This window comes from Cygnus olor, unplaced genomic scaffold (genome assembly GCF_009769625.2).
Source record: "Cygnus olor isolate bCygOlo1 unplaced genomic scaffold, bCygOlo1.pri.v2 scaffold_138_ctg1, whole genome shotgun sequence".
Classification (NCBI taxonomy): Eukaryota; Metazoa; Chordata; class Aves; order Anseriformes; family Anatidae; genus Cygnus; species Cygnus olor.
This window is the reverse complement of record NW_024429104.1, coordinates 43046-56193: the sequence shown is the minus strand read 5'-3', so window position 1 is coordinate 56193 and position 13148 is coordinate 43046. Positions and strand designations below refer to the sequence as shown.

The window sequence follows — 13148 nt, the reverse complement described above, 5'->3', positions numbered from 1 at the left end:
GGGGGGGGGGGGGGGGAGGGTGGATTTTATTATTTTTTCTGGGGAGGGGTCTGGGGGGTCGGGGGTGACAGCGGTGTCCCCGCAGCGGCCCCAAACGCCCCAAGGCGCTGGACGAGGGGGACCTGGAGGGGCCCGGGACGACGTCTTCTACCCGGGGCCGGGCCGGTCGCCAGCCCCCGGGAGCAGCCAGGGGCCGTGGGGGGGGGACGTGGACACCGGTGGGTGGCGTTCGGCGGGGGGGGGGGGGGGGGGGGGGGCAGATAAAAAGGGGGGGGGTTGGGGGGAGGAATGGGGGGCTGGAGGGTTACGGGGGTCTGGGGGGGACCTGCGGGAGGAGGAGGTTTGGGGGGGGCTGTGCTGGGCGGGGGCATGGTTTGGGGGGGGATCTGGGGGGGGATGAGGGGGTGTGGGGGGGCAGATGGATGGGGGGGCTCTGGGGGGAGGGATGGGGGCACCTGGGTGGGGAAGGGGGGCTTGGGGGGGGGTGGGGAAGAGGGGCTTGGGGGGGGCTGTGGGAGAAGGAGGAGGGGGCTTGGGGGGGGGGGAATCTGTGCGGGGGGGGGGGGGCATGGAGGGGTGTGGGGGGGCGGCACGGAGGGGTGCAGGGGGGAGGGTAGTTTTTGGCAGGGGTGTCCCGGAGGGGTGCAGGGGTGCTCTGGGGGATTTCTGCTGGGGGATCCCAGTGGGGGGGGGGGCCCCCCTCACCCCCTCCCCGCGCCCCCCCAGGCCCCGGCGGCGCTGAAGAAGTCGGGGAAGCTGGATTTCTGCAGCGCGCTCTCGGGCACGGCACCAGCCCCCGCATGGCCTTCGGCCACCACCCGCTGCCCGTCCTGGCCGGCGTCCGCCCCGGTGAGCCCCCGGGACCCCCCCCGGGACCCCGCCCCCTGGGACTCCCCCCGGGACGCCCCCCCCCGGGACCCCTCCTTGGGACCCCCCCCCCCCCCTTGGGACTCTTCCTTGGAACCCCCCCCTTGGGACCCTGCTGCCTGCGTCCTCCTCCCCCCCTTCTACCCCTGGGTGGGGGGGGTTGGGGTGGGGAGGGGTTGGGGGTTGGGGGGGGTTGAGGGGGGGAGGGGATGGGGGTTGGGGGGGGGTAAAGGGGGTAAATGGGGCGGGGCTGAAGGGGAGGGGGCTAAAGGGGGGGGGGCTAAAGGGGGGTTAAAGGGGGGGGGCTAAAGGGAGGGGGTTAAGGGGGGGTGGGGGTTAAAGGGAGGGTTTTTAGGGGGGGCTTTTAAAGGGGAGGGGGCTGGAGGGCGGGAGCCCCGCGCGCCGGGACCCCCCCCTCCTTGCGGCCCCCCCCGGCCCGGCGCTGAGGCTCGGTGCAGGCAGCCCGCGGGCCACGGCCTCGGCGCTGCACTTCCCGTCGGGGTCGCTGCTGCCGCAGTCGGGGCCGTACTTCGCGCACCCCACCATCCGCTACCACCACGGCCAGGACTCGCTCAAGGACTTCGTGCAGTTCGTCTGCGCCGACGGCGCCGCGCAGGGCCCCCAGGTGGGGGCGGGGCCGGGGGTGGGCGGGGTGTGGGGGCGTGGGCGGGGCCTCGGCGAGTGGGCGGGGTCTGGGGTGGGCGGGGCCTCGGGCTGGGCGGGGCCTCGGGTGGGCGGGGCGCGGCTGTGGGCGGGGCCTCGGAGTGGGTGGGGACTTGGGGTGGGCTGGGCCTTTGGAGTGGGTGGGTCCTGGGGGCGGGGCCAGGGCTGGTCGCCACGGCCACCAAGGGGCGTGGCCTGTATGCAAATTGGTCCCTCCCTGTCAAGGTGTGCGCGGATGGGACCTGGGGGTGGGTGGAGCCTGGGGAGTGGGTGTGGCTTAGGAGTATGGGTGGGGCCAGGTGAGTGGGCAGGGCCTTGCATGGGCGTGGCCTGGATATGAGCCTTAGGTGTGGGCGGGGCCTGGGGTGGGTGGAGTCTGGGGGTGGGGCAGGGCTGGTTGCCATGGCAACCGAGGGGCGTGGCCTGTATGCAAATTGGACCCTCCAGCCGCCATGAGGGTATGGGCAGGGCCTCGAGGTGGGCGGGGCCTGGGGTGTGGGTGCGGCCTGTATGCAAATCAGCCCCTCCCTGTTACCGCAAGGTGATGTGCGTTCGGTGTGGGGTTGGGGGTTGAGGTGGGGCTTGTATGCAAATGAGATTTAGGGGTGGGGTCTGTGCAGGACAAGTGTGGGGAGGCGGTGCCTCTATGCAAATGAGGTGGAGGAGGCGGAGCCAGCAGGTAGAGAGGAGGGGCACATGGGTAGGGCCTCCACACCAGCACTGCCCTGGGGGTGGGGCCTGTATGCAAATGAGGTAGCAGGGGCGGAGCCAGTGGACAGATGGGGCCATGTGGGTAGGGCTTCTTAGCACCGCCCTGTGGGTGGAGCCTGTATGCAAATAAGGAGCCAGAGGCGGAGCCAGTGGACAGGTGGGGCCACATGGGCAGGGTCTCCATGCCAGGACTGCCCTGAGGGCGGAGCCTGTATGCAAATGAGGCCGAGCCTGTATGCAAATGAGGCTGTGCAGCTGCACTGCCTGCAGCGGAGGGGACAGGATGGGGGTGACCGAGATGCCCCCGCCCCAGGACCCCCCCCCCCCAAAGGTGCCCCTCCCCCCCATGCCATGGGTGCCCCCCCCCACCCCCGCTGCCGCCCCGTGCCCCCCGGTGCCGCCCTGCCTCCCGCCGCCGCCCCCCCCCCGGGTGCCGGGTGCCCGTCACCGTCTTCTCGTTGCAGCCGTGCGGGGCGCAGGGTCGGACCGGGGGGGCTGCGGGGGCCCCCCTGGCCCGGCCCCTGCCCCTGCCCCCGCCGGAGCCCAAAGCCCCCAGCGCCCCCCAGGGCGGAGCGCCCGCGGCACCCCGTAAGTCCCGGCCCCGGCGCCCCCACTGCGCCCCACTGCACCCCACTGCACCCCACTGCACCCGCAGCCGGGACCTGGGCCATGGGGGGGCGGGGGGGGAGGCAGTGGGGGGCAGCGGGGGGGTGTAGGGTGAAGGGGGCGCAGCTATCGGGGGGGTCACGGGGGGGGTGAGTCACAGGGTGAGTGAGGGGCGAGGACGGGACGTGGGGGGGCGTGCAGTTATGGGGTGCGGGGGGGGTGGGGTGAAGAGGGCACCAGGCTGGGGTGCGGGGGGTGTTGTTGGGGTGGGGGGGGGCTGATGCTGCTGGGGGGGTGCGGGAATGGGGCACAGGGGGTGTGGGAATGGGGCGCAGGGGGTGTGGCTATGGGGTGCGGCTGTGGGGCTGGGGGTGTGGGAATGGGGCTGGGGTGCGGATATGGGGTGGGAGTGGGGGTGTTGGGCTGGGGTTGTGGGGCCGGGGGTGCGGGTATAGGGCCGGGGGTGTGGGGCTGGGGGTGCAGATATGGGGCTGGATGGGGGTGCGGGTATGGGGCCGGGGGTGTGGGGCCGGGGGTGCGGCTATGGGGGCGCGTTCCCGGGGTGCAGTGGGGCGCAGCGGGGCGCAGGTGCCGGGCAGGGACGTCCGGGTGCCGGTGACACGAGCGGCAGCGGTGGCCCCGGGGTGAGGCGGCGCTGGCGCAGGCAGGCGGCAGGGCGGCACCGGTGACACGGGTGGCACCGAGGTGACCCCGGGCTGGGGGGGGGGCACTGGGGGGGCCGGGGGTGACACGAGGTGACAGGGTGGCCCAGGCCGGCCCGGCTGCCCGTGCATCATCACCTCCTCCGCATCCTCATCGTCGTCACTGTCCCCCCTCCCCACCCCCCCAGGCACGTCCCCGCCAGCGCCTCATTCCCACCATCGCCACTTTTTTGGGGGAGAATTCTGTTGGTTTGGGGTCTTTTTTAATTTGTAGTCTTTTTTATTTTATTTTTCCCTTCTCCATTTTTGCTCCCCACCCCGTTTTTGCCCCCCGTATTTCTGAATGGGGGGGTGGGGGGGGGGCTCGCAAGGTAAGTGCTGGCGGGGGGAGGAGGGAGGGGGGGTCCCGGCCCCCCCCCGCCCCGACCCCCCCCTGACCCTGCCGCCCCCGCAGCATTCGCAGCGTCAGGCGCCGCCGCTGCCCCCCGCTTTGTCGGCCTCGGACCCCGCGACGGCAACTTTCTGACCCTGCCCCAGCAGCAGGTACTGGGACCCCCCCGGGCCCCCCCCGACACCTGACCCCCCCCCCCAGACCTCCCCCCTGACACCAGGACCCCCCCAGAACCCCCCCAACCCCCCCCCATCCCGCTGTCCCCCCCCCAGCTCCCCCACGCCCCCCCAGGCATTAATTACCCCCCCCGACGTTAATTACCCCCCCCCCAGCCAAACTTGGAGGCACTGTGGGGGAGGGGAACCTGCCCCCACCCCCCGCCCCGCCCCGTCTGGTTGCCCGGGGCAACGAGACGTGACGTCACAATGGGGGGAACAATGGGGGGCGGGGCGTTGCCGTGGCAACCGCCCGGGGGTTCGCGCCCGCCACGCAGGCTCCCCATTGGCCCCCCCAGCGCCGTGGCACGACGCCCGATTGGCTGGCTGCCCCGCGGCTCTGATTGGCTGGGCGCGGGGAGGAGGGGGAGGAGCCGGCTGCTGATTGGTTGGCAGGCGGCAGGCTCTGCGGCGGGCAGGGGCGTGCCCTGATTGGCCGGCCCTGGTGGTGCGGTGGCGAGGCGGCCAATGAGGGGCCGGGGCTAAGACGGGGGGCTGGGCGGGGCCAAGGGGGGTGTGCGGGGCCCAGGAGGGAGTGGGCGGGGCCAAGGGGGTGGGACGGGGCAAGAGAGGTGGGTGGGCGGGGCCCGGGAGGGGGTGGGCGTGGGCCTAGGGAGGGGGTGGGCAGGGTCAAGCTGGTGTGGGCGGGGCCAATGGGGTGTGGGCGGGGCCAGGGGGTGTGGGCGGGGGCGGGGTGTGGGCGGGGCCCAGAGCGGGCACGTGGAGGGCGGGGCCGGGCCCTGGAGGACCCCGGGGGGGGGGGAGGTCTAGGGGCTCCGGGGGAGTCCCGGGAGGGTCGGGGGGGGGGGGCGGGCGCTGACCCCCCCCTTTCCCCCTCCCCCCCTCCCCAGTCGTGGTTCCTCTGACGGCGCCTCCGGAAGAGGAGAAACCGGGAGAAAAACAGAAAAAAGAAGGAAAAAAAAAGACAAAAAAAGACAAAAAAGAAAAAAAAAAGCTACTCCCAACCCCCCCAAAAAGCCCTCCCCACCCCCCCGTCCGGGTCCCCCCCCCAAAACCCGCTGCCGCCGTCCACCCCCGGGGGGGCCCCCCCGCCCCAGCCCCCGCCCCAGCCCCCGCCCCTGACGTGGATGAGGCTTCGGCCTCTCTGATGCGCCCCCCCCGGACCCCCCCCTCCAAAAAACACCCCCCTTGCCCCCCCCCCGTGCCCCCCCGGCAATGACAGGGTTAACCCGGGGCCTCCCCTTCCCCCCCCTGGGGGGACTTTTGCCCCCCCCCCCCCCACATTAAGGGGGGGGAGGAGCCCCCCCTTTGCCCCCCCGTCCCCCCCCAGGTCATGGGTGCGCCCCCCCCGCCCCCGCACACGCGTGTGCCCCGGCACCAGCACTCGCACACGCACCGCACACGCGTGTGCCGGGGGGGCCCCCCCGCTGCAGGCCAGCGAGCGGGGCCGGGGGGTCCCAAAAATCCCCCCTCTCCCCAAAAACACCCCCCCCACCCTGCCCCCCCCTCATTTTTTTAATTAAGTGCAATTACCCCCCCCCCCCCCGTTTTGGGGTCAAACTCCCACGTTTTGGGGTCCAACCCCCCCCCGCCCCCTCCCCACCGGGTTTGGGGTCAAACCCCCCCGGTTTGGGTCCATCCCCCCCCCCCCATCCGTTTGGGCCCCCCCCCTTTATGGGTGCCCCCCCCCTTGTTGGGTGCCCCCCCCTTTTTTGGGTGCCCCCACCCGTTTGGTCCCACGCTCCGTTTTGGGGATGAACCCCCCCATTTCGGCTCAGTCCCCCCCATTTGAGCCCCCCCCCCACTTTTAGGGTCAACCCCCCCCGCTCCAGCCCCCCCATTTTTGGGTCAAACTTACTTTGGGGTCAAACCCCCCATTTTTGGGTCAAACCTCCCATTTTGGGGTCAAATCCCTCCAATTTGGGTCAAACCTCCTGATTTTGGGGTCAAACCCCCCATTTTGGGGTCAAACCTCCTATTTTGGGGGTCAAAGCACCCCCATTTTGGGGTCAAACCCCCTATTTTGAGGTCAAACCTATTTTGGGGTCAAACCCCCCCATTTTGGGGTCAAACCCCCAGTTCTGGGGTTTGCCCCCTGCATTCCCCCCCCCCCCACCGTTTTTTGGGTTCATCCCCACTCGGGGGAGGGGGGGGGCAGGAATTTGAGGGCATTTTGCTCATTTTTGGGACTTCTGATGATTTCTGTAGCGGGGGGGGAGGGAAGAGGAAGGGGGGAGTGGGCAGTTTGGGGGGGGGGTCCGGCCCCCCCCGACTTTTGGGGGACAGCGAGGGACCAAAACTGCATTTGCCTTAGCCCCCCCCCCATGTGCCTTTCCCCCCCCCCGCCCCCCCCCCGCGTTTTTGGGCCCCTCCCCCCCAATTTCCCCCCCCACCGGGACGCCCACCAGCAGTGCCCCCCCTCCCCCCCCAAGTTTTGGGGCCCCCCCATTTCGGGTCACCCCCACTGGGGGCCCCCCCACACCAGCAATGGGGCCCCCGACATTTGGGGACCCCCCCCCACCAGCAATGGGCCCCCTCCGGTTTTGGGGACACCCCCCCAATTTTGGGACCCCCCCAGTTTTGGGGACCCCCCCGGGGGGGTCTGTGATTTTGGGGGGGGGCTGTGATTTTTTTTGGGGGGGGGCTGTGATTTTGGGGGGGGGCGTCGCTTTTGGGGGCTCCCCCACACCAGCGTTGCACATTTGGGGACCCCCGAATCACCCCCCCTCACCCCCCCCCCCCCCGCACGTGGCAAATGACGTCATCTCCCTTTTGGGTTGGTTCGGCCCGTTTCCCCCCCCGCCCCCCCCCAACCCCCCCCGGAAGAACCAGGAAAAAAAGGAACCCCCCCCTCCACGACCCCCCCCCAAAAAAAGGCGCCGCCCCCCCCCTCCCCGCCCCCTGGAGAGCGAAAAGGAGGCAAAAATCCGCGGAAATGGGGCAAAAAGACAAAAAAAAGGAAATAAAAAGTGTCGTACCCGCAGCGCCTGGCTCGGGGCGGGGGGGGCACATAATGGGGGGGGGCACATGTTGGGGGGGTCCAATAATGGGGGGGGGCGCATAATGGGAAGGGGGCGCATAGTGGGGGGGGGGCATAATGAGAGGGGGTCCCATAATGGGGGGTTCCCATAACGGGGGGGAGTCACGTAATGGGGGGGGGGTCCAATAATGGGGAGGGGGTCATTATGGGGGGGTCCCGTAACGGGGGGGGGCCATAATGGGGGGGGTGGTCCCATAACGGGGGGGGACCCGGCTCCGCGGTTCCCCCCCCCCCAGCCCCCCCTCCCCCACCCTTGCCCCCCCCCCCGCCCCCTCCCCATGCCCTGAAGGGCAAAGGGCGGTGCCCCCCCCGCCCCCCCCCCCATCCCAGTGTTCCCAGTCCTCCCAGTGCCCGCCCCCCCCCGTGGCCGTCAGGTGACGGCGGGGCCGGGGGGGGGCAGCCCCCACTTCCCCTTTCGGGCCCATAAAGGCCCGGCGGGGCCACGCGGGGGGGGGGGGACGCGAGGGGGACGCGACGGTGAGTGGGGGGGGGGGGGGGCACGGCCATGGGGGGGGCAGGGAACGGGGGGGGGACACGGCCATGGGGGGGGGACACGTGGGGGACACGAGGGTGAGGGGGGGGGGGGCACGGCCATGGGGGGGGACATGAGGGTGAGTGGCCCCTGCTCCATGGGGGGGGCAGGGAACGGGGGAGGCACACAGTCATGGGGGGGTGACAGCCTTGGGGGGGGGGCACGGCCACGGGGGGGGGCAGGGAATGGGGGAGGGGTCACAGCAATGGGGGGGGGACACAACCATGGGGGGGGGGTCCTGTAATGGGGGGGGAGTCACAGCCATGGGGGGGGGCCATGGGGGAGGGGGGCACGGCCACGAGGGGGGCCATGGCCGTGGGGGGGGGTCCCGGTGCCCCCCCCGCTCCCATGGGTGCCTCCGGCAGATGCTGGCCCTGTTGTGGGTGGCGGTGACGGTGACGGCGGTGGCAGCGGGGGGGGGGGCGCTGCAGTTCCTGGCCGTGGGTGACTGGGGGGGGGTCCCGGACCCCCCCTTCGCCACCCCCCGCGAGGTGGCCACGGCGGCGGCCATGGGGCGAGCGGCCGCGGCCCCCGGCGCCGACTTCGTGCTGGCCCTGGGGGACAACTTCTACTACCGGGGGGTGCGCGACGAGTGGGACCCCCGCTTCCAGGTGCGGGGGGGGGCAACGGGGGGGGATAAAGGGGGTAAAGGGGGGGGCGGGTTGCTGGGGGGTGGGGGGTCCCAAAGTGGCCCCAAATGGCTGGGGGGGGGGGTTCTGGGGGGAGGGGCGGAAGAAACTTGGGGTGGGGTGGAGATGGTGCCCCCCCCATGTCTGCGCCCCCCCCATGTCTGCGCCCCCCCCATGTCTGCGCCCCCCTGTCTGTGTGTCCCGGTGCCCTGCCCCCCCCATGTCTGTGCGCCCCCCAATGGCCGTGCCCCCCAGTTCCCCCCCATGGCCATGCTCCCCACCGTGTCTGTGTCCCTGTGTCCCCCCCATGGCCGTGCCCCCCCCCCCACGGCCGTGCCCCCCCGCCCCCCCCAGGACACCTTCGAGCGGGTGTTCGCGGTGCCGGGGCTGCGGGCGCTGCCCTGGTTCGTGCTGGCCGGGAACCACGACCACGCCGGGAACGTCACCGCGCAGCTGGCCTACAGCCGCCGCTCCCCCCCGCTGGTACGGCCCCCCGGGGGTCCCCAGGGGTCCCCAGGCTGTCCCCGTGTCCCTGCCACATCCCGCAGCACCGCTCCGGGTACTGGGAAGTCCCCAGGACATCCCCAAGGAGTCCCCAACTGTCCCTGAGTATCCTGAAGCGTCCCCAAGTGTTCCCAGGATGTCCCCAAGCATCCCAAAGTGTCCCTGGGTATCCAAAATTGTCCCCTGGGTGTCCCCAGGTGTCCCTGGGTGTCCCCAGTCCATCCCCAAGGTGTCCCTGGGCGTCCCCAAGTGCCCCGGGTGTCCCAAATTGTCCCCAGGGTGTCCCTGGGCGTCCCCAAGGTGTCCCCAAGCATCCCAGGGTGTCCCCAAGTGTCCCCAAGGTATCCCAAAGTACCCCCAGGTTGTGCCCAGGTATCCCAAAGTGTCCCCAAAGTGTCTGCTAGGTCCCTCGAGGTGTCCCTGGGTGTCCCCAAGTGCCCCTGGGTGTCCCAAAGTGTCACCAGAGCGTCCCCAGGGCGTGCCCAGTCCATCCCCAAGGTGTCCCCGGGTGTCCCCAGGCCGTCCCCACGTGTCCCCACGTGTCCCCCGTCCTCCCCCGTGTCCCGCAGGCACTTCCCCCACTACTACTACAGCCTTCGCCTGCGGGTGCCGGGCACCAACGCCACGGCGCGCCTGCTGCTGCTGGACACGGTGCTGCTCTGCGGCGCCGCCGACGACTTCGGCCCCGGGGCCCCGCCGCGAGGCCCGGCGGACGCGGCGGCGGCGGCGGCGCAGTTGGCCTGGCTCCGGGCCCGCCTGGCCGCCGCCGCCCGCGACCGCTTCGTGCTGGTGGCCGGCCACTACCCGGTGTGGTCGGTGGCCGAGCACGGCCCCACCGCCTGCCTGCTGCGCCTGCTGCGCCCGCTGCTGCGGCGCCACCGCGTCACCGCCTACCTCTGCGGGCACGACCACAACCTGCAGGTCAGCACGGCCCCCCCCGGCCCCCCCCGCTTTGGTTTGGGGGGGGGCCTCGTGGTCATATGACTCCTCCCCTCTAATCTGCCCCCCCCCCTTAATTTGGGGGGGCCTCGTGGTCATCTGACCCCCCCAATCTCATCTGGGGGGCTCTCGTGGTCATCTGACACCCCCCCCCTCTTTAATTTGGGGGGACCTCATGGTCATCTGACACCCCTCCCTTTAATTCGGGGGACCCTCATGGTAATCTAATCCCTCCTCCCTCTAATCTGACCCCCCCCTCTAATCTGGGGGACCCTCGTGGTCATCTGACCCCCCCCTCTAATTTGGGGGACCTTTGTGGCAATCTGACCATCCCCTCTAATCCGACCCCCCCCCAATCTGATTCCCTCCCCCTAATTTGGGGGACCCTTGTAGTGATCTGACCCCCCCCTCTAATTTGGGGGACCGTCGTGGCAATCTGACCACCCCCTCTAATCCGACCCCCCCCCCCTCTAATCTGGGGGCCCCTCATGGTAATCTGCGCCCCTCTTTTTTTTGCCCCCCCCCAGTTCCTGGAGGAGGACGGCGTGGGCTACGTGGTGAGCGGGGCCGGGAACTTCATGGAGCCCACGCAGCGCCACGGGGGGGCCGTGCCCCCCGGCGCCCTGCGCTTCTTCTACGGGGCCCCTGAGTCCCCCGGGGGCTTCGCCCACCTGCGCCTCGAGCCTCACGCCGCCACCGTCACCTTCCTCGAGGCCACCGGCCGCGTCCTCTACCGTGTGGCGCTGCCCCCCAGGGACCTCTGAGCCCCCCCATCACGGTTGGGACCCCCCCCCCCCATAATGGTGGCCCCCCCCATAACGATGTGGGACCCCCCCCATATCAGTGGGACGCCCCCCTTCACGGTAGGACCCCCCCCACAATGGTGGGACCCCCCCCCATAGCGATGTGACCCCCCCCATAATTTTGGGACCCCCCCATCACGGTGGGGCCCCCCCATAACTTTTTTTTTGGGGGGGGCGATCGAGGACCCCCCTCAGAGGCCCCGGGGGGCCTTGGTCCCGCCCCCCCCCCAGCCTTCACAGTGGGGTCCCGTGCTTGTGGGCAACGGCTGCGCCCCCCCCTCAAATAAAGACCTGCGAAGGCCCCAAAATGGCCTCGTTTCGCCCCGAATGGGACTTTTTGGGAGGGGGGGGGGGGGGGGGGGGGCGGGCTCCCCCCGTGGGCACCTGGGCCCCCGCTCGGCTTCAAACCCGCGGGACGCGGGGAGTCCCCGCCAATCAGCGCTAAGCTCCGGCCCGTTGGCTCCGCCCTCCCATCGCCGGTTGGCTGGGGCCGCGTGCCCGTCAGCGCGGCCGCCCAATGGGCGCGGGGTCGGGGCGGGAACCGGGCGGAAGCGGCGACAAGGGAGGGGCGGGGCTAGGCAGCGGCTTCCGGGCGTCGCGGCGGAAGTGCCGGTATCCAGGGGGGAGCGCGGCCGGAGCGGCGCGGCCAGGGTGGGGCCGGGGGTGGGGCCGGGGGGGCCGTGGCGGGGGGGGGGCGGCCCCGGGGATCCCGCAGCGAAGCCCCGGCCCCGGCCCCGGCCGCTCGGGGCGGCCCCGGCCCCCCCGGCCCCCCCCGGCCCCGTACCCGCAGCGGGGCCTGCCCCGGCGGTGCCCCCCCTCGCTCCGGGTGCCCCCCCCCGATACCCCCCGGCCCCCCCTCCCCTTGGCGCCCCCCCCCCTTGGGTGCCCCCCCCCGGGTACCCCCTCCCCCGAGTGCCCCCCCCTTCCCAGAGCTCTCCCCCTCCCCCGGTGCCCCCCCCCATTTCCCGGGTGCCCCCCGCTTCCCCCGGCTTCCCCCCCCCCCGGGTGCCCCCCTCCCTATCCCATGCCGCCCCCCCCCCCCCCCGGTGCCCCCCTCTCCCAGGTACCCCCCTTCCCCCGGGTGCCCCCCCCCATTCCTGGGGTGCCTCCCCCCCCCCCCGGCCCCCCTTCCCCCTGATGCCCCCCCCCCCGGTGCCCCCCTCCCCTGGGACCCCCAGACCAGAGCTATTCCCCCCCCCTTCCCCTCCCCCTCCAAGTCCCCGCCCTCACCCCCCCGTCCCCGTTTCCCCCCCCCCCGTGCCCCCCCCAGCCATGGGCCGCCGCAAGTCGAAGCGGAAGCCCCCCCCCAAGAAGAAGGTGACGGGGACGCTGGAGACGCAGTTCACCTGCCCCTTCTGCAACCACGAGAAGTCCTGCGACGTCAAGATGTGAGGGGGGGCCGTTGGGGGGGGGGGGGGGGGGGCACAACTTCACCCCCACCCCACTGAGACCCCCCCCCCCCCCCCGGTTTTGCAGGGACCGTGCCCGCAACACAGGCGTCATCTCGTGCACCGTGTGCCTGGAGGAGTTCCAGACCCCCATCACCTGTATCCTCCGCCCCTCAACCCCCCCTGCGCCCCCCCCCGAACCCCTGACCCCCCCCTGGTCGTCCCCCCCCCGTTAAAACCTTAACCCCCCCCCCCCAGACCTGTCGGAGCCCGTGGACGTCTACAGCGACTGGATCGACGCCTGCGAAGCCGCCAACCAGTAGCACCGGGGCCCCCCCCGATTTTTTTGGGGGGGGGGGGGCACATCCTTGCCCCCCCCTCCTGGCCCTTTTTTTTTTTCTTTCTTCTTTTTTTTTCTATTTTCTTTCAGTTTTTTACTTTTTGGACCCTGGCTGGGGGGGGCAGCAGCTCGGGACTCCCCCGGCAGGGAATGGCCCCCCCGGCTCGGGCTGGGTGCTGGCCCCGGGGGGCCGCGGGGGAGGGAGGGCAGGGGGGGTTGCGAATAAACGCCCGCGTGGGGCCACAGCACTGCCTGGGGTGCTTTGTCGCTGCGGGGGGGGGACGGGCGCTGTTGGGGGGGGGTCCCCATCCCCATCCCTGCTCTGCGCGTTGGTGTCTCCCCCCCATCTCACCGGCCCTGTGATGTCACGCTGCCCCCCCGGTCCCTCAGTGTCCCCCCCCCGTGCTCCCCCCCATCCCCTTGTGCCCCCCCATCCTCAGTGTCCCCCCCAACCCCTTGTTCCCCCGTCCCCCGGTGACCCCCCCCTCTTGCCAGCCCCTTGATGTCGTGCTGCCCCCCCCGTGCCCCCCATCCCTCAGTGTCCCCCCCTGCTCCCCCTGTCCCCCCCCGTACCCTCAGTGTCCCCCCTGTCCCTCAGTGTCCCCCTGCGCCCCCCCATCTCACTGTCCCTTTGATGTCACGCTGCCCCACCGTGGTCCCTCAGTGTCCCCCTGTCCCCCCCCGGTCCCTCAGTGCCCCCCCAAACCCCCGCGCCCCCCCAAACCCCTGCCCCCCCCCAGCAGAGCCGCCTGCGTTGCGTGTGCCGTTTATTGTGCCTCCGTGGCTTCACAGGTGTGGGGCGACGGCGGGGGGGCCCCCGCTCCGAGCCCCCCCAAACGAGGGGCTCCCCATCCTCCGAGCCCCCCCAAAGGGGGGGTCCCCGCTCCGAGAGCCCCC

At 71.8% G+C, this 13148-nt stretch overlaps 3 protein-coding genes across 3 annotated transcripts; all 3 read left to right on the top strand.

Annotated features, from left to right (window-relative positions):
* The first annotated feature begins 719 nt into the window (after positions 1 to 719).
* LOC121063254 (nuclear factor 1 X-type-like) lies at positions 720 to 4318 on the top strand. The gene is made up of 4 exons (XM_040543621.1): positions 720 to 849; positions 1326 to 1492; positions 2706 to 2829; positions 4233 to 4318. The coding sequence occupies exons 1-4, from the start codon at positions 801 to 803 to the stop codon at positions 4316 to 4318; spliced, it is 426 nt and encodes a 141-aa protein (XP_040399555.1). The 5' UTR covers positions 720 to 800.
* A 3157-nt stretch (positions 4319 to 7475) lies between these two features.
* Positions 7476 to 10834, top strand: ACP5 (acid phosphatase 5, tartrate resistant). Its single transcript, XM_040543628.1, is given in 6 exon segments — positions 7476 to 7593; positions 8014 to 8259; positions 8632 to 8751; positions 8753 to 8760; positions 9351 to 9702; positions 10248 to 10834. Coding segments are annotated over 5 exon segments (963 nt in total). The 5' UTR covers positions 7476 to 7593; the 3' UTR covers positions 10485 to 10834.
* A 227-nt stretch (positions 10835 to 11061) lies between these two features.
* Positions 11062 to 12499, top strand: ELOF1 (elongation factor 1 homolog). Its single transcript, XM_040543629.1, has 4 exons — positions 11062 to 11173; positions 11794 to 11911; positions 12000 to 12070; positions 12170 to 12499. The coding sequence occupies exons 2-4, from the start codon at positions 11796 to 11798 to the stop codon at positions 12232 to 12234; spliced, it is 252 nt and encodes an 83-aa protein (XP_040399563.1). The 5' UTR covers positions 11062 to 11173; positions 11794 to 11795; the 3' UTR covers positions 12235 to 12499.
* Positions 12500 to 13148: the final 649 nt, after the last annotated feature.

Bases quoted from the DNA above. Each gene is read 5' to 3' on its own strand.
- ELOF1 (XM_040543629.1), top strand. From the start codon at position 11,796: ATGGGCCGCCGCAAGTCGAAGCGGAAGCCCCCCCCCAAGAAGAAGGTG. The intron at 11,912-11,999 runs GTGAGGGGGGGC...CCGGTTTTGCAG, and splicing joins AAGTCCTGCGACGTCAAGAT to GGACCGTGCCCGCAACACAG. The intron at 12,071-12,169 runs GTATCCTCCGCC...CCCCCCCCCCAG, and splicing joins GTTCCAGACCCCCATCACCT to ACCTGTCGGAGCCCGTGGAC.
- LOC121063254 (XM_040543621.1), top strand. From the start codon at position 801: ATGGCCTTCGGCCACCACCCGCTGCCCGTCCTGGCCGGCGTCCGCCCC. The intron at 850-1,325 runs GTGAGCCCCCGG...GGCTCGGTGCAG, and splicing joins CCTGGCCGGCGTCCGCCCCG to GCAGCCCGCGGGCCACGGCC. The intron at 2,830-4,232 runs GTAAGTCCCGGC...CCCCCCCCCCAG, and splicing joins CGGAGCGCCCGCGGCACCCC to CCAAACTTGGAGGCACTGTG.